Genomic DNA, 23,933 nt, shown 5'->3' on the forward strand with positions numbered 1-23,933 from the left:
TGTGGTTACATGCTTTAGATGGAAATTATGGGAAGGAGTGAAAGAAATCCTGTTTGATTTTTTTTTAATGATTGTTTTCTTTTTCTAAATGGGCATTAGAGAAACCAAAGATATATGTAAACAGATGAAAAGACAGGGATATATTAGGATTGCAAACAAACAATTTAAAAAGGCAATGTAAACTCTTGCTACAGCATTTCATCTATGATTAATGGTATTGTTTTCTTTTGGGGAAACATTGTTTAATTCTCTTTTTCCACTTAATGTCTCCAGCAGGACCACATTTTTGTTCTCTGTTATTTGAAAATTTTTATAGCTTCAGAATCTTCCCCATAGGGAATTCTGTTAGAATACAGCAGGGGAAACGCGTGGAAGTTGAATGATTGTATTGCCCTAGAAGGGACTTTGGATACCTATAACTTCTTGAGAGCTAGGGAATATTTGACTCACATTGTTGATGTACCAATTACAAGCAATCTACCTCTCACATCCCCATCCCATTTTTTGTCCTCAGAACTGGTAAATGAAAAACAAACCTGTGCAAAGTATTTACCACACAAAGATACAGAGAAGGCCAGTGGGGAAAATGAAAAAACAGGAATGCTAATTTTCAGGAATTTCTATTTCCCTTTATCTTTTTTTGACTGACAAACTGAAGTTATTCTATATCCTAATATATCTTTTTTAAAAGAAGCAATAAAACTCCAAAATGTAGAAAAAAGTTTTCTTATTTTGTTATTTTTTAATGTGCTTTATAGTCCAAAGAGATGGGCCTGGGACTGCTTTGCTGGAATAACTCATTCCCCATTTTGGGATAATGTTAATTACAAACTTAGTGGTAGAGACTTGGGAACTATATTTTCATACAGTGAGAGAAAAATATGGATCATGTCAAACTTAATTCTCCTGATGCCAGTTTCATATCCAGTAGTCACTGCAGATTTATGTCTTTCCAACTTGAGTTCAGGCATGCATAGGAGGCTATTTTAGAACATCTTACCATATTCACTTAGAAGGTTCTCAAGTGATTATTAAGTAATCCATTATGTTTTATTTATGACTACATATATAATTATATTCATTATGCTCAATGTTTACCATGAAAAAAGTGTTTGTTCTTTGTATATTTTACTAAAGTGAAACACATTAGTGAAGAACTTGCAACTCATATCAAAATGTGTCCCTTAAATACAAAGTGCACACAGTTTGGAGATTTCTTATTTGTTCACTTAGATTATCATCTTAATTTTTTTCGGTATTTATCCACTTCTAAATGACATCTCCTAAGAGGCCAACTTTTGGCAGAAAGCCCTTCAAGAGTAAGGGCTGTTTCTGATCCAACTTTGCAGTTGCGAATATAGCACCTGACACCTAGTCACTCAATAAATGCTGTTGAACTGACAGATGCTAATGTGAGTGTGTAAGTGGAACTGGCAGTAACTCTCTCAAAATGTTATGTAATGTTCTGTTCTTTGCATTTGGACCATTCTCTGGGTCCAGCCTATCTTCTGAGCTGACTGTTCTCCTGATCTGACTCTAGACAGGACTGAGAATAGGGATGTAAGCAGTCCAGCCAGTGGAGAATTTGTTCCCAAGAGATATTGTCCTTGAGATTAATCCTCACTCTAAGATTCTCTCAGCTGGTCAAGGTTCCAAAATAGCACAAAAGAGGGTGATTGGAAAGTTTTAATTTCTAGCTTGAGATTCAAGGTAAGGCTACTATTGTAGCAATTGTTTTTACTGCTTTGTATGAGAACATTTTGGCTGAAAACTATTTTCTTTTGGCCCTTCATCACCCATGGTATGGACTAGACGAATAGAGAAAAGGAAGGACAAGTTAGTCCTGGCTAATGTGTCGCATCTGATAATTTTCTCTTATCCATCTATGAATCTTCAGCCTTGCTTTCCACCATGATGCTATGCTTTAAAAAGCACCACTTGAGAGGGTATGTCTTCCAAAGAATGTTTCCTGTGGCTTTTTTCTCCCTCATCTTTAAGAAGCTATCATTTTTAGAAACAGAAGTCCCAGTTTGGGGACAGCAAAGTAACTTATTAACAAATATAATTTAAGACAAGAAATATGAAATCATGTAGCTTTAGAACTAGAAAGACTTCAGAGACTCTCAATGGGCATGGTACCTAGAAGAAATCTAAGAACATTTGAATGAATGAAGACTGCTTATTCTTTATTTATTTTTTGTAAGGATAGTTTATTTAAAAATTTTAAAATATTCATGTCCTTTGACCAGCATTTCTCTACAAAGAAATAACCCTAAATGAATTATTATGGGCATATCACATATATTTACTGTTTAGAAGAATAAATTATTATATGTTACCCATAAGTCCCCAGGCAAGATCCTGGTTTAAGTTTTTTAAAATACAACATTTGCCATATAATCAATAAAACATTGCATACATGTTTAGGAGAAAAAAAGTCAGATGAAGCCAGGGTTAATTCTTATACCTTGTACATAAAGTATTCTATATTTTCTACCTTTGATATTGAATAAGTATTTTTACTCTAATGTCAAAATACATTCTTTTCAAAATTTTTTTATTTTTATTTTTCAAATTTATTTATTCTAATTAGGTATATATGACAGCAGAATGCATTTTGATTCATTGTACACAATTGCAGCACAACTCTTCATTTCTCTGGTTGTACACGATGTAGTGTTGGACCATATGTGCAGCCATACATGTACCTAGGGCAATGATGTCCATCTCATTCCACCATCTTTTCTGCCCCCATGCTCCTTCCCCTCCTTTTCCTCCCTTTTGCCCAATCAAAGTTCCTCCATTTTTCCCATCCCCACCCCCATTATGGATCAGCATCTACTTGTGGCTTTCTTCCCCAGTGCTAAGTGAAGTCAGGTAGACCACAGACTGAAAAAAAAAAATATGAACTACAGCACTGAAAGAGGATGACAGAGCTTTCATTCAGAAAAGAGATGGAGAGCAGAGTCATTAGAAGCAAGAGAATCTAAAGGATCTTGTTAAAAAAAAAAAAAAAAAACAAAAACAGTTGTTGGGCTGGGGATGTAGCTCAGTGGTAGAACATTTGCCTAGCATGCATGTGGCCCTGGGTTCCATCCCCAGCCCTGCAGAGAAAAAGACAGAAAACAGTTGTTTAAAAATAAAGTTGAAATTCTAGAGGGTTTGAATTCTTTGAACGAGAAAAATTTGAGGCTTCCTTCAGCAAACATGCACTCTTCTTCAGGTCTCACCTTCAACTTTATTACTCTGGGAGAATCTTCTCCCTCACTGGTCTGGGCAAAGCCTCCCCACACCTGGTCCTTCTGCATGATAACATGAAAATATAATGCTGTTTTATATTTATATAAAAATTCTCTATAATATTTCATATATCTGTATATACTAGTTTATTATACATCATCCATCTAAAGTTACAAACACTTTAAAGTAAACAATCTTCTTTGTTATTGTATTCCTCTCTTAGTATATGCTCAGAAATATTAACTGAGAGAGTTAATGCTGAAGTTAAAGACTGGAGAAGTCAATAGGGTAAGGGGGTGAGAGAAAGGGGTCACATAGGGAACATAGTGGGAAAAAAACCAGGGATGGCTGGCAGTACAAGAGAGATAAGAAGAAAAGATAAACCAGGGAGAAGAGTTCTCAGATTCCTAGCCTCATGCATAGGAGTCCAACCCTTAGCCCAGTTCATCAGTCTCATGGGGGTAGGGAACTGGTGGCTTAATTCCACAGGAGCAGCTCTAGGGTTGGGGAACTTACTACCTATCCAGAGTTGTTCTTTCTGGTTTTATGCAAGTCCTACTAACTGGTTAATGTCTTGTCCTCAAGAATGGGCTGATTCATAAGTTGTTTCAAAGCCTGTCAGACTGGGAGACAAACATTGGCAGAAATTATAGCTTTCTCTTCTCTCAGAGATAAGTATCTTGCTGATATTAAAAAGTTTCTAGAAATAAAGAAATTTCTAGAAATAAAGTTCTAGGTAGAGTAAGAAGGTGTATAAATAAAAATGCCCTGAAAGTTAAAACAAATATTTTCCAGATTTGGAGTACAAATGACTCTCAAGTCTTCTATGGATATTTAGAAGGAAAGCCTTAATTCATATACTGGAGTGAATTATTAATATTTAGCAAACTCTTTCTTTTATCAATTGAAATATTTCTGATGGAAGCATACTGCTTTTAATAGGTTACTTTTCCTTTCAGAATTTTGACTCTAGGCAAAACTTGAATAACAACAATTCCAGCTAAGATTTTTTTTTCATGTTTGCAAAATCTTGGGAAGGCAGAGCTATTAACCAATATTAACCAATGTAAATTAAGTGAGTCTTAGGAAGTGTGAAAATTATAAGCACCTGGAATTAAAAAGAACAATTTAGTCACCATGTCAATTCCACAGTTAAACAAGATTCGCCTGAAAGCTATGTGTAATGAAAAGGAATTGTATCTCAAGTTTAATTTAGAAGGAAACTGATTCTGATGATAGCAGATATAATGATCAAGAATGCTGTGCAGTGAGGCTTACAAAGTTTGCTGTCATTTTTTAAAAAACTCAATTCCCCAGTGATGGATAACTTGATCTCATACTTCTGGCCATTTAAATCTCAAAGGTCAGAGATCTCCTCAACTTTCCTCTTAGTGAATTCAAAGCATCTCCTTTATAGACAATCTAAGGGATTCCAGAAGAATATTTTCTATGGAGTTCATGAACTACATCAAAGAAAGCTGAAAACTAACATAGGAACTTCACACTCAGCCTTCAATCTCATTTTATTCCTCTCCTATTTTTATATGCAAGGCCACCTGTATTCTGTCATTATGTGTAATTGATAATAAAGTTGAAAATGTTGAGTATATTTAAGGGAATAGAAGAAACATGATGTTAGCTCTAACAGTGTATTTTGCTTTTCCTTGCATAGACAGCTACAGTGTTAAGTACATGGCTTGTCTTCTTTGCTTTACTGTACAAAAAGGCATTATTTTGGATTCAAACTTAATGCCTAAACAGGATGCATTTTTATGGTTAATAGCATTATAACACAGCTCCGTGACATTTTTTCTCCCCAGAAAGAATTGTGTGTGAATCTGAAGTTTATCTGTGCCACATGAAAAGTTGTAAGACATGGCTGAATGTAATCAAAGTTTCCAGTTCCCACTCATGTGCTTTAACCATTCCATGGCAGGCTCCTAAACTGAACTGACAGTAGTTTCCAATCTCTGTGATGCTTTCCTTCTAAGAAACTCCACAGGAACGCATGTAAATAACATGTCCTTGAAATTCAGAGGCCTGCTGTCATCATCTCTGCAAATGCCTGGAACTTTAATGGAAGCAGAGTATTTGGTAAAATCTCTGCCAACTGTAATCCTAATGCTCTGGAGAACAGAGAAAACTCTGAATTTTAAATTGTGGGTTGTACATATCATCTTTGCTTCCAGACATAACTGTTTTCTTAAAGAGAATATGAAGAATGCTTTTGACAGAATGGAACTTGTAATTCTAAACAATTTAACATTAGCCTTCTAATCTCTAAGGCAGTTTGTCTATTTTATTAATATTACTACCATGCCAATTAATGCCATTTTATCCAAATACTCTTTCAGCTATAAGCATTCTGTTACTGAATTTTGACTGCTATATAGAACTTTGATTCTAAAGAGAATAAACCAACTGATAAAATATTAATTCTATTAAAAAAATCACTTCCATGAAGCCAAGTGTTTTGCATGTTATCTTGTATATATTGAGTCCATATTTTCTGAAGTTGCACTTTTGAGGAATCAGTTACTCTATATTTTTAAGATGTTTATTATCAGAAAATACATATAATCTGGCTTGAAATAACTTGAACATTGTATAGCTTGAACAATAGCATAATGCTACTAGTGATTATGAACCATTCTATGAGACATGGCATCGGAGTCCTCTGAACAGTGGCACTAGAGAAGAACATAAGCTGCAAATGGAGCTTCCTGCTACTGACAGAGAAAAGGGAGAAGTGTCCAAGACAAAACAGTCCTTTTTTTTTTTTTTTTTTTTTGCATTTTGGGGGTATAAAGACCATCCATTCTGTTCATAACCAGTTGAAAGTCTAGCAGAATTTTCTACTAATACTTTACAAGCTATGTCAACCAGATCTTGACCTTTGCTCCAGGCAGCTCAGATAACTTCCATGACATGGTGTGGTAAACTCAAATGACATGTTAGCTCTATGGAGGTGAGTTTTAAACTCATTCAATGAAAGAACAGCAGTGTGGGAGTAGAGCATTTTTTGGGAAAAGGTAACCTCTTGGTCAGCAGATTTCTCCTGCCCAACCTTAATTAACTCTCATGTCACATGAAAAGGAGTTGTGCGTGGCAATAGGTCACTGGAAGGGTAGGCTCTTGATGGTAGCTGGTGACAGGTCTAATGATCAATGAATGTGCCCTGTTAAACTGTGACCCTCTGAGAAGCCAGTGTCAAGTAAAAAGCTCCAAGAGGCACCCTGAGACATGCTCCCCTCATAAACATTGATACTAGGAATTTCCATGTTACTACAGGACTTTCCCCTGGTGAACATTTTAAACCACAGATTTTTTCTTTAAAATAACTTTTATAAAGTTATGGGGAAAATGAGTAAAGTCAATGATCCATGTATAGATGGGATGAAGTTCCAAGTTCCAGTCATTTTAGACATTACCATTTCAGTGACATCCTTATGCCTTGAGCTGCAAAACTGTGAGTTTTATTAACTCACAACTAAAATATGTATTGTGGGGGTTGGGGGTATATAGCTCAGTAGTAGAGTGCCTGCCTGGCATGCACAAAGCCCTGGATCCCATCCCCAACATCATATACATGCACTCAACACATTCTCTATTCCCTTTCTCTCCCTCCCTCTCCAAGAACCCCCCCCCCAACCAGTGTGTGTGGGGGGGGTGGGGGGGTGGGTGTGGGTGTGCACGAGCACCCACGTGCACACATGCTTATTAATTATAAGATAGTTTTAAAATAAACTTTTCTCTTTCTTGGACAGAAAAGTATAGGCATACCTGTATGCTGATATATATGTATGCATGTATTAACACATTCTTTCATTTGTTTTCCTTTGATTTAAGACCAACTATTAACAAATAGGAGCTTGGAGTATAGCTCGTGGTAGAGCACTTGTTTAGCACATGCAAGGCCCTAGGTTCCAATCCTCACACCAAAAATCAAACAAGGCCAATTGTTTTAGAAAAAAACCCAATATTAAAAAATTAATATATGGCTAATTGTGGGACCTAGTTATTTTTATTTTTTTAAATATATTTTTTAGTTGTAGTTGGACAGGATGCTTTTATTTTATTTATTTTTATGTGGTGCTGAAGATTGAACCCAGGGCCTCCCACCTGCTAGGCCACTGCTCTACCATTGAACCACAACCCCAGCCCCGGTGGGACTTAGTTTATGCTGCCGCCATACATATTCCCATGGTTCCATATCTTCTGTGCAGCCTGTTGGCAGATGGAACACAAACCCTCCAGCCGTTCTCCAACATCCTAGAAGTGAAAAAAAGAATTTAAGAATATACATTCTAGTGCTCTTCATTATAGTGTTGGCTTAGCTAGTGCTGTTGTCTTTATTTAATGCAGTAATTCTAATCAGTGCACTCAGTGGGAATGTCCACTTCATATTACCTGATAAATACCTGAACAGAGGCAGACACAGAAGTTAAGACCCAGACTGGACTTTTTCTCAAATGCCACAACCTAGCATCTCAAACACAAATTTTGGAAGCTTCTAGAAATTTGCAATTACATTCTTCACTTCTTTCCCACCCTTGCCATCAACAAAAAAGGTTCATGAGATTCAGTTTGTGAGATGTAAGCTTTTAACAAGCTACATCTTGAGGAAGGAATCCTTTTATTATAAATGATGTTTAATTAACCTCACACAACCTTGGTAAATGGCTTATAGTCTTAAATTCAAGTTTTAGAAACATGATACTTAGGAAATTATATTTAGATAAAGATTCCATTTATCATGTAGGATTATGTACTATTGAAAACATAGTAGGCAAAATCAAAGACAGATGCTTCTCATTTGAAATAATCTAATATCCAAAGCTTTGAGTTAAAAATTTTATAATCAATAATTTTGATTTTAAAAGGAAATGCCAGTAGATTCTTCAGAGTTCTAGCAACAAAACTATCAATGTGACTTAATTTATCATATTTTCATTTAAATAGTTAAAACTCAAAATATGAAATTAGAAATGACTTAAAATTAACACTAAATTGAATTTAAATTATTCTAATGGGGGCAGTAAATTTTTTTGCAATATGTTTGTAAAACTTTCACTATATAAATAGTGATGTTACTTATCATAAAAGAATTAATTACTTATCTAAAATTGGACTTCTGAACTTTAAGATGGAAAAACAACTAGTGTAAAAACCTTAACACTGAGGGGATCATATGTAGAAATAGATTTCAAAATACCACAATATTTTAGACCTTCAATGTAACTTTGTGATTACTGTAGTCATAATTTGTTGGGGTTTTAAAAAGAATACAACAGCTTTATTGAAATAAAATTGACTTCTGTGGGAGACCACAATGACACCCTTAATATGACTGTAGGAGACCAGAATATTGAAAAGTTAAATTCACCGATTTTTTAAAATATATTCCGAGTTGTGCAACCATCATCACTAACTGAATTTTAAAATATTTCATACCTCAAAGAGAAACTCCATGCCATTACCAGTCATTCTTCATTCACCCTCTTCCAGTCCCTGGCAACCACTGATCTGTTTTCTATCTCTATGGATTTGCCTGTTCTGGACACTTATATAATGGGATCATATGTGGCTTTTTATGACTGGCTTTTTTCACTTGGCATAATGTTCTTGTTTTAAAATTCACTTTCTCATACTTCTGGAAGCTAGAATTTGAGATCAAGGTGCTAGCAGATTTCGTTTCTCCCAAGAGACCTCTCTGTGTGACCTCACTATGACCTCACATGGCCCTTTTGCTATGTGCTCCAGCACAGTCTTTTAAGTTTCATCTATGTTGAAGTAAATATCAGTACTTAATTCCTTTTTATTATCAAGCCACATTCCACCATAGGATATACCATATTTTTCCATTCACCAGTTGATAGACATTTGTGTCATTTCCATTTTGTGACTTTTACATATAATAGTACTTTTAGCATCTCTGTATACATTTTTATGTGGACATATGTTCTCAGTTCTCTTGGGTAATTGTTGAATACTGTGTTTAGCCTATGATTAACTATGTTTAACCATTTGAGGGACTGCTAAACCATTTTCCAATATGGCTACACTGTTTTAAACTCCTACTAGGAATGTATGAGGGATCTAATTTCTTTACATCCTCACCAACACTTGTTATTATCTGTATTTCATATTCAGGCTATTCTAAGAGGCATGATGTGCTATGTCATTGTGCTTTTTATTTTAATTTGCCTAATAATGATATTCTTCATCATTTCGTGTGCTTATTGGTCATTTATATATCTTCTTTGGGAAAATGTCTATTCAGATCCTTTGTCAATTTTTTCAATTGAGTTACTTGTCTTTTTATTAACCATAAGTATTTTTAACATGTGATTTCTAACTTGTACATTGTTATCAATGACTTATGGTCTCAGAATCAGAATTTTTAGGCTGGAAGGGATTATACAAATCAAAGTCTAACCTCCTCCTTGACAGTTGGATCTTAGGCTTAGAGAGGCTTGCCCATGGCCTCAATAGACCTACTCTGCCACAGAGCTGGGGAGATTAATGACTCTAAATTAAAAATAGAAAAACAGATGTTTCATGATCTATACAGCTGTGCATTGCTTATTGACCTGGTTACTTTCTGAGAAATGCATTTTAGGCAAATTCTTTGTTTTGTGAACATAATAGAGTGTACTTAGACAAACTAAGACTGCTGTGATGTCAACAGGCTTATAGGACCATTTTGGATATGTGTTTCATCTTTGATCAAAACATGGTTATTGTCTTTGACTAATAAAGCACTTTTTAAATACAGACTAACCCTTTGATTTCAATACACTAAGAGCTTGGGCCAGTGTCTAGTTGGAAGAGGAGCTATGGGACTTGTCTTGAGGTTGCATACAGTTAGCAAGAACACTTTTTATTTAGAGCAATAAAAATAGTAGTTCTCTAAAGATACTTTTAGTCTCATAAGAATCTTCCTTAAGTTTTAAAAGTGACAGTGAAGCTGTCTGGCTCATAATGACCTCTGCTGGGCATATGTTCCTTTAAAATCCATCATGGTAGCTTTTAAGAATTTTGAAGAGGGCTGAAGTTGTGGCTTAGTGGTAGAGTGCTTGCCTAGCATGCACAAGGCACCGGGTTTGATCCTCAGCACCACAGAAATGCAAAATAAAGATATTGGGGAAAAAAAGAATTTTGAAGAAAGAAAATAATTTGGGCTTTGGATTTGGTTACAAAATAAAGCCATATTTTGCTTGGAAATATACTCTTCCCATGGAAGTCAACATTCCATTTTGCCTAATGACAGGAAGATGGGGAATGGAGGGTAGCTTTCTACCTGATATGTGGCATGTGGGGAAAGATAAATGGGATTGTTGTTGGAATCATAAAGTTATATTGTTCCTACAACAAAAGAATATTCATATAAGATCAATATAAAGTGTCAGTGTTCAAATAAGGACACATTTACACAGTGGTTTCTTAGTGCTACTTGCTCATACTTCTTGAACTATGGATTTTTCTAATAAAGAAACATTCATAAAGTCCATTTTCATGGTCTGTATGGAGTGTTTTCATTTTATTTAGATAATAATTTTCATATCAAGAAAATTTATATAAATAATCCATATGCCCCTCATGATCATATTGTAGTTGACTTTACCAAAAAGGGATGGAATCATTCACTGAGGAAATTATTCTAAATCTGATTTTTAGGCTCCCATGGCAAACAGTGGAAAGTTTGATACACACCCAACCTTTACAGTGGGGGAATCATTGTTATATTACAGCACTCCATCCTCAAAACTGAAATACCCTGTAGATTTATTATCTAAATGGGCTATCTAAATGCATTTATTATCTAAGTGTGACTCTGGGCTACTGAGAAGAAGAGTAAGCCAAGTTGCCCATGTGTATAAATATGTATATGTTTATGAATATGTGCCTATTTATATTTACATATATCACTCATAAGATATAAAAAGTGACATGAAGTAGATGCTTAAAAATGTTTGCTGAATGGCTAAGCTCGGTAGCACACACCTGTAATCCTAGAAGCTTGGGAGGCTGAGTCAGAAGGATCGAGAGTTCAAGGCTAGTAGGCTAGTCTCAGCAATAACAAAATGCTAAGCAACTCAGTGAGACCCTGTCTCTAAATAAAATACAAAATAGAGCTGGGGATGTGGCCTCAGTGGTCGAGTGAGTTCAATCGAGTTCAATCCCCAGTACCAAAAAAAAAAAAAAAAAAATTTTTAGCTGAATCTTCATTACTCAGTGGGCATATGGATATTAAACTGACTCAAAAAAATGTTTTAAGGCTTAATAATGTGATTTCAAAGCATTCAAGGAATTTCACTTTCCTTTTCCCCTACTGGTTTTCCTGTTAAGCTATAGTCTTGGTATTTCCATTAATTTTTATGAGACCTTAGTTTCCTATTAACTGAAGAAAGGAGATTTACTAGAAGTGTCCAGTTACTTGAAAGTATAGTTTCCTTATACCTTTCCTTTGTTTTAATTAGCATTTATCTAGCTTCCTCATTCTAAGTGAAAAATTAATTTATATTAGTGGAGACAAATGTAATAGAGAAATCACTTTCTTGGCATTTCCCCAGGTAAACTTTCTAATAACCCTCTTTTTGCTGCCTAGTATCTTCTAATTCCTTGGTCTGGGTGTCTCTGAGTAGAAAGATGGCACAAGGAATACAAAAAGGAGCTTGCAGAGAGCATGTTCTTCGAAGGGTCTTCTTAGTACAACACTTCACAGGGCTGGTTTGGCATGGCTGTTTGAAGTTACAGGTTCTCTCTAACGAGAGAAGTACTGGTGTTCTAAGTTGCTGATAAAGAAAAAGTCATAGGATTTAGAAACCAAAATATCAGGTACTCATAGCATGAAAATGGAGGCTTCTCCCGCCATGGCCTCTCTGGATGGGAAAACGAATCACTCCACCTAGACCACAAAGGTAACTATATAAGTAATGCCAGAATTTTCCTCAGGAAGCTTTGTTGGATCTTTTCCAGAGTAGGAACAATTGTTCAATTAAGTCCCCAGAATTCCATGCCATAGGGAAAGGCAGAAACTATTCTAGCCTAGAAATTTTTCAGGGAAGGTGTTCTTAATTGCTGGATGTGGCTTTAGAAAAGTCTCCTGTTGACAAGAATCACTGATTTTCAACTACTTTGCCTAGACTCATAAAGATGAGTAAAGTACAAAATGTGTCCCTTGGTATGTGAATGGACTGAATCGTTTTATGGGGTTATTTAATCAACCAATCAGATGTATGTGAATCTGATTTCAATTTAAATATGTTACTATGGAATCATTAATATGGAATCATTAATACTATCAGTAATTTGATATCAGGACCTTAGCTATAAAAGTTACTTTATTTTCTTTCTTTTCTCTTTTGCAGTATTGGGCATGGAAACCAAGGGTACTCAACCACTGAGTTACATTCCCAGATCTTTTTTTTTTTAGAGACAGGATCTAACTCAGTTGCTGAGGCCGGCCTCGAATTTGTGATCCTCCCACCTCAACCTCCCAAGTTGCTGGGATTACAGGTGTGAGACAGTGTGCCTGGCTAAAAGTTACTTTTAAATATCACCTTATTAGTAACACCAGAAAAGCATATAATGCTCAGTTATCATCTTTCTTTGCAGTTAAACACCCAGCAAAATTACCTCTATCAGAAGGGGGGTGTGAAGGGAGCAATTCCAACAGATTTAAGGACCAGTGGATATCTGCAACATAGAATGTAGTAAGCCAGCCCATCAAGGACATAGCATTGAATTCACACCCCTCCCTGAGAAGTAGATCATGGGTTTTCCCATTTTATTCATATGGATACACAGTTGTAATCCCAGCAGATTAGGAGGCTGAGTCAGGAGGATCATAAATTCAAAGCCAGCCTAGTAATTCAGTAAAACCTTGTCTCTAAATAAAATACAAAATAGGGCTGGTGGTGTAGCTCTGTGGTTAAGTGCCCCTGAGTTCAATCCCCGGTACCAAAAAAGAAAAAAAAAAAAAAGAAAGAAATACCAAATTAAGTAATGCAAAAGGCCTTACACTTAGTAAGTCGAAAACAAAACTTCAAATGCAGATCTTTTAACTAAGTCCAGTTTTTTTTGAGACAGAACCCAAAACATACAACAGAAAGCACAGCTGGGTGTGGTGTGGGAATTTGACACCTGAATCTCATCTCACAGATCTGTAATCCAACATGAAAATTTAGACGACCATTCATCTCAAGCTGCTACCTTAAGTTCCACTGTATAAAACCCATTTTTTTAATATTTATTTTTTTAGTTATAGGTGGACACAATATCCTTATTTTATTTTTATGTGGTGCTGAGGATCAAACCCAGTGCCTCAACAATTCGAGGCAAACGCTATTCCTCTGAGCCACAATCTCAGCCCTATAAAACCCATTTTTAAAGTAAAAAAATTTGCCAAGATTTGTCCTAAATAGTTAAACTTCCAAGTCTGTCTTTCCTCCCTTTCTCTAACCCTTGTACTTGCCTAAATGTCACTAATTCTGGGTCCCTGGTTTCCTGCCTTAACCAGGTTTTGCAGTTGCCTCAGGAGGAGGAAGCAGAGGATGGAGAAGAAGGGAAAGCAGAGAGGGGCAGGAGGGATGAGGGGAAGGAGGAGGCAAGAGAGATTGTTGCTGACTTTATTCTGGGTGGTCGACAAGAGTTTCAAGAGAAACTCAACCTCTGTAGGACCTTTGGCTCAAAGAATCATGACACCAGGAGAGTCCAAATGGAAGGTCACAGATCTGAAAGCACCTAGTTCCATCTCTTGGTTTATAGATACAAAAACTGGATCTAAAGAGAGAGAGGACTTGTCCAGGGTCACACAGCTAATTGCTAGAACAGATGTCATTATTGCACTGTATAAAGATGTACAAATCTTAAAGTACTTTTATACACTTTATTTCATTGCTTCACAACAGTCCCCTGAGATGTGCCTGTCAAATGTCACGTAAGTGAACAATTTCCTTTTTACTGTACCATTAGAGAAGTAACTTGTAGATTGCATAAGAAAAACCAAATCGTTTCTAAAACTGACTTAGATCCTAAAATTAGTCTTACAAATGAGGAAACTACTTTGGAAAGAAAAATGTCTGGCCCCAAAAAGCATTGCTCAACTAATTACTAAAATTATTAAAATTATTGCTAAAATTCAGGAAAATTCCTATACCTTTTAAAAAATTATTGGTTCTTATTATACATATTTATTGGGTAATGTGATAGTTTGATACCTATATATAATAATCCAACCAGAGTAGTTAGCATTTCCATCTCCTTAAATAGTTTTTAAATGTTTAAAATTTACATATAATAATTGCATCAGTTTATGAGGTATATAGTATGATATCTCCTTTTTATGCAGAAAAAAAAATACAGAAGCCTAGTTTAACTAACTAGATAACCCACACTGGTAGAAATTTAGTATTTTAAATATACTTTGGATGACACTGACATTTAATCTTGAGAGTTTTAAATAAAATATTATGTATTTTTAATATGATTTCATTTTGAAACATGAATCAATTAACATTCTAGATATATGGGATGATATAATACTTAAGTTATTTAGTATAAAAGTATATATAATATTTATGAGTCAGACTTGGACTAGAAAGAATTTGTGAATTACGAGAAACTTAAATTTAGTGTATCTTTGTGCATGTGTAAGTAAAGAGAAAAACTTACCTTATGAAACAATAACTTTAAAAAACAAGATGAGAAGGCAATTTGTAAATAATACAAGTAAAATTTTTGTTTTCCAGGGTCTAGTTCGGGTTCAAAATTAAAAGGTCCTGAGCTGAATTTAAAAGGCACCCAGCACGTCATACAAGCAGGCCAGACACTGTATCTCAAATGCAGGTAAGTGACTGTGCTGGTTTGGGAATAATCTACTTGTCCTTCCCAGGGCCCAACTATTATTTCCCTGGTAGAATAGAGAGGTAGATTTTAGTGGTCTCCTGTGATCTGCAAAATTCAAACCACCACGTCTCCAGCTTCATATGGAGGGGAAAGAATTATTCACTAGGGAAATGGGGCAATGATGCTCATTTTTGCAACTTTGTTCTCAGTAATGTTCAAAAGGTTTTTTTGAACATGCTTCTTTTCTATAAAGACGAAGATGACTACACTTAAGAGAAGACAGAATAATGCTTGCCAATAAAATGAATGTTTAGGAACTGTTGCTGAGCCTTGGCCCCAGTCTTGATTGTGTTTTATTTTCTTATTTACAATTGCAGGGGGGACTCACCCCATTCATGGTCTTTGCCTAAAATTGTGAGTAAGGAAAGCAAAAGACTGAGCATAACTAAATCTGCCTGTGGAAAGAATGGCCAACAATTCTGCAGTACTCTGACCTTGAACATGGCTCAAGCAAACCACACTGGCTTCTACAGCTGCAAATATCTACCTATATCTAGTTCAAAGAAGAAGAAAGCAGAATCTACAATCTATATATTTATTAGTGGTAAGACTTCCATTCCTATATTCTGTTTGCTATTGCTTGGCAGAGGGCTTTAAATCTACCCTGGTCCATTGGAAAGGTGGCTTTCCTAGAGAGTATCAAACAAATAGACCAGGAAAGAGATTACACCCTAGTTGTAGAACTTAAGAGAATTCAGTTTTGCATAATGCATTTGAACAAGAATTTTTAAGGCCTAGTCAGTGAATTGTGCACTCCATAAGATAAGAAACTCTTGTCTATTTGGCTCACCATTATACCCATAACATGTAGAAGTGTCTGAATGGATAATAAATGGTAGGATCTTAGTTCTATTTCTTAATTATTGAGAAGCCTAAAATAGGATACATGATTTTGGTACTTTAACACACTATATTGTCTTATATGTTAGAATCATAAATTTTTTTTTCTAGGCTAGGGAAAGTAGCTCAATAGTAGAGCACATGCTTAGCATGTTTGAGGCCCTGGGTTTGATCCCAGCATAACACACAGACACACACGCAGTTTTTCTTCTAAATTAATAAATGTAGTATTATTATTTTCTCTTGAACATTACAAAATTGGTTCCAGTTGACAATGGTTTATTATTTCATGTTCACTGAGCAAATATTATATAAGAACTGGCATACACCATTGAATAGTGAAAAGGATAAAAGGTAAAACTGAATCTCTCTCTCTTTCTTTTGGTGGATCTAGGGTTCAATCTAGGGCCTCACACATGATAGACAAGTGCTCTACCAGTGAGCTGTATCCCCAGCCTGAAATGAATCATTTTTGGTTATAATTTCTATGATACTGTTTTTTTCTGTCTTTAGAGAATGAGCAAATGAAGTAATAGTATTCAAAGGGAAGAAATGAAAAATTTTTAAGGAAGTATACATTGAAAACAGAATTGGATCCCTGAGAAAGAATATAAAAGTGCCCTGTTGTGTTTCTCTTTGTTTAATCCAGTCAATTTCCAAAATAATTGAGGGGGATCTAGAGACCATAAAGCAAAATTGGTAGACACCTCAGGCACAAAATTAAGTTTAAAAAGTACATATAGTGGGTCTTCCTCCTCATGAACTAAAGAACAGGATATTTGCTTAGTAGGCAATATAGTAGATTTAACATCTTGGTGCGATTCTTTTTTAATTTTTGAAATAAGGTAACTAGACAATGTTTTACTCATGCATAATCTCTAACTCTCCAGATTTAGAATTAGTCTTAGGAGACTGAACAGTTTCATGATAATGACAGTTACCTCTTTAGCTACTATCAGCCTAATGTTGACTAAGGCAGTGTTATATCCCTATTCTTCAAACTGTTCTGACCTGTACTTTTCCTGGGTAGCTAACTGTAAGGACTACACATCCTAGCGGTTTGCCACTGTAGGGATGCATCAGCCTACTTGTAGACACATAGAGTAGGCTGCAGACAGGGACCTGGGTATAGAAAGTCAGCACACGTCTGTGGGATGGAAAAGGGCAGAAAATGGGGCAGAGTTGGAGATGGTACAGAATGAAGAACAGAGACTTTGAGAGAGGCAAATTTGCAGCTCAGAGGGAAAGAAGACACAATGCCTGATAGTGGTGGTGGTGGTGGGGGGAATTATACTTGGCCATCTGTTTTCTTTTTCTGGTTCCAGAGTGTATTATTATATTTTTTTTCCAGTGCTTGAATAGAAAAGAAAGCACTTTGCAGTGCTTCCTAGAGACTCCTATCTCTCTGGAGGAGTGGGACTTTAATACTAAAATTTGCATAAACTTTTCTCCTGTGGGTTTATCAGAGTCTGACTTGCAATTCAGACACACAAATAAATAAAGGAAGACCTTAATGTGTCTTCTAAAAGCAACATTCAGTTATTCTTCCTTTAACTCCTACAGAAACAGGGAGTACATGATTTACTCCAATCCCCTTCTATGACGGAACAGATATGTAGCTACTTAGAATTATTTACACTACCCAACGGAGCAGATCTGGCAGATAATCATGACTTTGAGTGTTAAATCAATTGTTAATCTAAGCCTCATGAAGGCAGATCTGTGTCTGTCTGATGACTTTTCTTATCTGTAATGTGCCTCCCCAGGATGGTGCTTGACAAATGGCAAAAACTTAGTATTTGTAAAATGAATGAATGAACTGGTTAATAGGTGCTTGTGGAATACTATGTTAAAATTGATATTGAGGCTAAATTCCAGGTCAAGTACAAAGAGTGCCATGAGATTGGAGAGTAGTGGCCATTATTTCATGGACTCACAGCCTCTGCTCTCCTGTAACAGTAGCATCAGATTACAAGTTCCAATATCTCAAAACTCTGCACAATTTGTTAGACATTAGGAAATTGTCTATTTCAAAGACTCTTCTAGGAGAAGAAAGAATTGTGAAATGCAGAGTTTTTCATAGGCATTTCTTGTGAAACACATACAAATACAGTCCATAGTAAGAATATTATGAGATCACTGGAAAATTGTTAGGAGGTATCATGAGATTGATCATTTTTAAATAGCACTAATACTAAAAGATGTTTGGCTAATAATGGTAGTCACAGAGGAGCATCCTGAATCTTACTTGCTTACTAATTAATCAACAAATATTTAGGGAACATGCTATGTGCCTATAGCTGTCCTCCTATGAGAAGTGACACCTATTTTGTTATCTTTTTCCTGGCAGAATATTATTAGTCTCATAATCATACCTTAAAAAAGTCCAAAGTAGCTGTGATATAATTCTTTAAACAATTATAATGTTTCCAAATCGCCCAACATTTTATGTATTTCTGTATTTATTATTTTATTAATTCCCTTTTGGAGCAAATTTGGTCTTCTGCTTTCATTTTTATCAAACACTTCCATTACAGGTTTATTTTAGTTCAGGGGCACAAAACTTGGTCTCTGCTGACTCAGAGGATTATCTCTGGGATTAATATAACTCCAACTATTTTTTGATTACTCACTAGATACACAACTGTGATTCCTCACTAAATACAAACTGGCTATCATGTATTTATTGTTGAATATTTACTTCAAAACATGTTGTTCTGTTTGAAGGATTTCTTATCCCTGAAAAGCATCTGCAGATGTGTTGACATTTCGTTTTAGTTTTTAAAAAGAGGGGAAACCATCTTTTGATATCTTCTGAAAAAGCAAACCTGTAGTCTATAGTATTTTTTGGTTTTGGTTTTTGTTTTGGGGGTATTAGGGATTGAATTCAGGGGCACTCGACCACTAAGCCACATCCCCAGCCCAATTTTGTATTTTATTTAGAGACAGGGTCTGACTGAGTTGCTTAGCACCTCACCATTGCTGAGGCTGGCTTTGAACTCACAATCCTCCTGTCTCCGCCTCCCGAGTCACTGGGAATACAGGCGTGCTCTACTGCACCTGGTTGTATAGATGAGAAAAAGAATCTGCAGTATATAGCTTTGTTTACGTATCACCAGATCCAATGTATGAATTATGAACAAACTAATATTTTAGATGTTGGTTGCCTGTTATGTAATAGGCACAGTTCCCATCTGAGTCTCATACAGATATAAGTTTTTCTGCATATTAAAGAGAAACTAATACTCTCACTTTATCACTATTATTTTATATAAATCTACCAATCCTCTGATATATCAATTTAATTACTCAAGTGATTATATATTTAACTACTTGAATTTATTACTAAATTGTCTGGTTAAATTAAAATTAATGAACTTCTTACACTAATATAGCTTCTTACATTTGTTCCATTCCTCTTCACTTAAATAATCGGTTTTGTTTATATCATGCCATTTATCCCTCTACTCAGGGCTCTTGGTTCTTTACTTGTAAAAACCAAGGCTCTATGGGGAACAGTGAAAAAGTACTGACTACAAGATCAGGTGCTCCGATTTCCCTTCCGAGTCTCAGTGGCCACAAGAGATGGAAAGGGGCAAGACCAAAGCAAGGGGACCAGTAGGACAGATGTTGGCCCCTTTTTTCTTCATGACTTTTGGGGAGGGAGAGAGTTGATAGGCTTGTGGGATCCAGCCAGCAGGTGAGTGAAGGACAGTGAAGAGTCAAGTGACACTCAATTTCTGGTAGGGGTTGTATGGCCAGATGGAGCTTTACCCTACTAAATGACGCTGATGTGAAGACATCATCACACTGGCATCCTCCCTATACACCCTTGGAGTGGTCTAGGCACTGAAATGAGCATCGCTGAAAAATTGAACCCCCTCCCCCAGTAATTACAGCTATAAAATTCTGAGTTATAAAGAAAAGGGAAAACGTGATTCTGCAATCTGCATTTGGGGTAAAATTGGGAGTTCATAACCCACTTCAATCTAATGTATGAAATATGATATGTCAAGAGCTTTGTAATGTTGTGAACAACCAATAAAAAAAAATAAATAAATTGAAAAAAAATATAAAGAAAAGGGAAAAAACCACCACCACCACCATTGATTTGTTGCATATTACAGAGGATTTCTAGAGAAATGGTGAATTTATACATAAGATATTGTCTTTGGGACAACCAAAACCTTTTCCAAAAAAGGTTTTTGTTAAAATTATTATTATAATATATGAGTTGTGACTGGCAAGTAAGAAAAATGACCAGAAATGTTTTAAAATGGCATCTCTAAATGATTTAGTACTGTGAGTGTGTCTAATTCAGTGAGCAAGACCTTAAACTTTGCCTGTTGAGCTCCCCACACTGTGAAGTTAGCCTATATCCCTCCATTCTCCAGCCTTAAGCCTTTTGGGGGGCTACTTAAATATTTTGTCTTGGAAAATTATAATTGCAAAGTGAAAAAAAATGGGGTGAAGCTATGGTTAGGTGGCCATCTCTAGTTGTTTGCTGTGAAAGAAACACACTGCTTTTCCTCTGTATCTCTTCTTGACTATGTTTCTCTCTGAGTTCATTAAAGTAAATGGACTATAGTATGTTCATGAGTTTTTTCCTTCCAATTGTTTTCTCATATGCATAAAACTGATGAGCTCTGCATAATAGCCCAACTTAAGACATAAAAAATTAGCAGACACATTGGGTCAATAACTGAATAGTAGTAGAACTTCTAACAACAGATATTTTTAGAAAGAGAAATAATTATGTCTTTATATAAATGTATGTAGTTGTGAAAAAGCTCTTTCTGGCTAGGGGTCCCTGAGCAAGTAAAAATCTTAACAGTACAGATGTTCTGAGAAGCATTTAGTACTCTTATTTGTATAGCAAATTTTCTTAAAATTTTTCTTAAGAGCTTTTACATAATTATTTCTGAGAGAAGCTGAGTTGGCATTGCCTGAATGTTATAGAAGAGAAACATTCTCAGACACTTGCACAGGAGAGACAGAGTTCATAAAGTTGTCACTTGTCAGGATGAGGATCCAGGTCAGATCTCTAAGTTTAGGCTATTTCCCCTACATTGGACTTTCAGCTCTTGACCTCAAACTATGACCCAATTATTATCATCTTTGAAAACATATAGTTATTACATTTTTAAAAATCTCAATTTAATTTTTTTCTTTCTGTTTTGATCCATCTATGGCTGGATTTCAGTATGTTTCCCAGTGACAGACCTTAGAGAGGCAAATCCTGATTCTGAAGAACTTTGTATGGTGGCCTGATGGGAAAAAGACTTGTTTTGGCATCTGATCCCTGCACTCTGTCTCACTGCTATATTCTAGCTCACACATCATGGGAAAAAGACACAACTCTATCTACAAAGTTGAGCAGGGCTTTTTAAAATGTGTATCCCAAGCCAGGCACAGTGATGCATGCCTGTAATCCCAGCAGCTCGGGGGCCTGAGGCAGAAGGACTGTGACTTCAAAGGCAGCCTCAGCAAAAGCAAGGTGCTAAACAACTCAAGAGATCCTGTCTATAAATAAAATACAAAATAGGGCTGGGGATGTGGCTCAGTGGTTGAGTGCCCCCACGTTCAATCGCCAGTACCCGCCCCCTCCCCAAAAAAGTTAAAATATGCACAGTTAAAAGTTAAAATGTGCATAAAATTCAGTTATTGACCCAATGTGCCTGCTAATTTTTACGTCTTAAATTGGCCCATCAGTGGGCTGTGCAATCAAATTTGTGAGTTGCAACCAGCATTAAAAACACAGAGACTAAATTGGAAAATATCCATGTATACTGCAGATAGTAAAGATAAGTTTTGTTTAGTAAAAGTAATTGTTTCCACTATATCCATATATATTCTCTCTCTCTCTCTCTCTCTCTCTCTCTCTCTCTCTCTCTCTCTCTCTCACACACACACACACACACACACACACACACACACACACACACAAATGTACAGTTCATAGGTATATGTGTCCATGCATGTGTGTATGTGCTTAACGGACCTGATGTAAAAACATATTTCTCATTATAATAAGTTTTAAAGTAAGAAGGTAGGCTTTATTTGTGCTTTATATATAGGAAAGCAGTGCCAATTGAAAACACTTTTTTGGGGGGGCGGGGCACAGGACTACTGAAACAGAAGTCTAGAAAAAACTTAGTAGTAGATATTAGAATAAATATCCACACTAAAAGTAAAGAATAGTCCCTGTCCTTTAGTTGATGTGAGCCACTGTGTGCTACTGTATAAAATACTCACTCCTTTCCTAAAGTGGATTTTACCACAAGAGCCTTTGACCCAGGGTTTCTATGGGCAGAAACAGTCTGTCTACAGAATCTGGTAACATATCTATTATGTGCAAAGCCCTATGGGGGGAGACACAAAAAAAGCAAAGATGTAAAATCCTGTGATTTTGAAATTCCTCAGTTACTTTCTACAACTATAACTCACATTTTTAAGAATATTTTTTAAAAACATAGGTTTTATGTTTTTAAGAGAATAACTACTCTTCAAACATGGGTCTCTGTGAAGAATGAAGAAGACTCCTCCTAGACCTTAACAAAGACCCCTCTTAGTATTGTATGGAGCATGGACACTTGTCACAAGCTTTCCTTTAGATTTCTTCCCAGATTTTCCACAATTGGGTACACATAGGAGGTGCTCAGTAAGTACTGTCTGATGATGGGAAGGTTGCATAGCTGGTTTGTGTCACCCAATTTGCTGTGTGGGTATGGCAAGTGGAACCCCCCCACACCAAAAATGGCCAACATAACAAGCAGGGACATCAATGGTAAAACTAGCAATTGTAGACTGACTCACAGAGACTCTCTGTGTCCACTTCCCCCTGTAATGATCAAATGACTCTTCTAAGGTCCTCTGATGTAAGCTCTTCGTCCTAAGCAGGTAGTGATGCTTGCAATGCAGAAGTCATGATGGGCAGCGAGGGCATGGCATGGCTGAACAGGGTGTCAAAGCCTCTAAGGAATTTCAGTGGGATCATTTTTTATTTTTGTGAGAGAAACTATTCATCAAAATCTTCCTCCAAGAGAAAATAGACTAAAACAGTTTATGTTCTGTAGGAAGAAAACAATCAAGATACCAACTTTAAAAAATAAATAAAAAGAACACTTGGCCATCCTAGTTGGGTGAATTCTTTAGATCTGGATTTTTTCAGAAATCTATGACAATTACCTATTATTGCTTGGCTAATGTCTAGAGTCTTCTGGTTTTAGATTTTAGTTTCAACATGTACTCATCTCCCCTTCCCCACAATAATCTATCCTTTCCTTATTCCTTGCAACTCTCCCTAAACTTGGCTTCTTCCACTTATTTCTTGATACTTGTTTTTCTTCTAGTACAGGTCTTCCTGTATGAGTTAGTTTTCAAGTCCCAGGGATTATGATTATCTATGGTTTCTACCATAGTAGTCACTTGAGGCCCTGTATCTCCAAGAAGCAGGGAATGCAGACAGGCTGCGTAACGGATCCTGTTTTTCTCCTCACGTTCTTACCTGTGCATTTGCTCAAGAGACAGATGAGTACATTGGAGTGAACAAAGTCTGGATTCTCAGCCTCTGGACCACACTTCTGAAACCCAGGTGGCTTTCCCAACATGGTAGCAGGCTGATTTGCACTTACAGAATTCTACTTCAAATGATCTTCTACTAGAAATCTCTAGGAATTTTCTGGTTTATCTGTATACAACTTCATCAAAAACCTAGTATAAGGTCAGGTTTTGCTGGATTTTCTTTGTCCCCCATTTTGATGAAATTGTGAAAGAGGAGAATACAAATATGTCTGAGGTTTAACATGTGCATTGAATGTTGTTTGTTACCACAGGTTTTTCCTTGGGAAAGAGACTGCACTATATTCTGGCTATGTGCTCCCTCTAATACTGAAGCATTCTATCCATCGCAGCTGATTAGGACCACATGGCAAGAGTTT

The 23,933-nt window shown here is 36.1% G+C and overlaps 1 protein-coding gene and 1 long non-coding RNA gene across 5 annotated transcripts in view; one reads left to right on the plus strand and one right to left on the minus strand.

The window, feature by feature from the left end:
- The window catches only part of Flt1 (fms related receptor tyrosine kinase 1), a 177,733-nt gene that overhangs the window by 12,371 nt on the left and 141,429 nt on the right, over window positions 1-23,933 (plus strand). For all 4 annotated transcript variants that reach the window (XM_078016179.1, XM_078016180.1, XM_078016183.1 and 1 more), the window contains exons 3-4: window positions 14,997-15,093; window positions 15,471-15,697. In XM_078016179.1, coding sequence (XP_077872305.1) covers window positions 14,997-15,093; window positions 15,471-15,697 — 324 coding nt within the window. The remainder of the gene's footprint in view (window positions 1-14,996; window positions 15,094-15,470; window positions 15,698-23,933) is intronic.
- Window positions 5,784-23,933, minus strand: part of LOC110598704 (uncharacterized) — a 130,611-nt gene continuing 112,461 nt past the window's right edge. Inside the window, exon 3 of the long non-coding RNA XR_002484600.3 lies at window positions 5,784-7,512. This is a non-coding gene — a long non-coding RNA (uncharacterized LOC110598704). The remainder of the gene's footprint in view (window positions 7,513-23,933) is intronic.

This window comes from Ictidomys tridecemlineatus, chromosome 6 (genome assembly GCF_052094955.1).
Source record: "Ictidomys tridecemlineatus isolate mIctTri1 chromosome 6, mIctTri1.hap1, whole genome shotgun sequence".
Classification (NCBI taxonomy): domain Eukaryota; kingdom Metazoa; phylum Chordata; class Mammalia; order Rodentia; family Sciuridae; genus Ictidomys; species Ictidomys tridecemlineatus.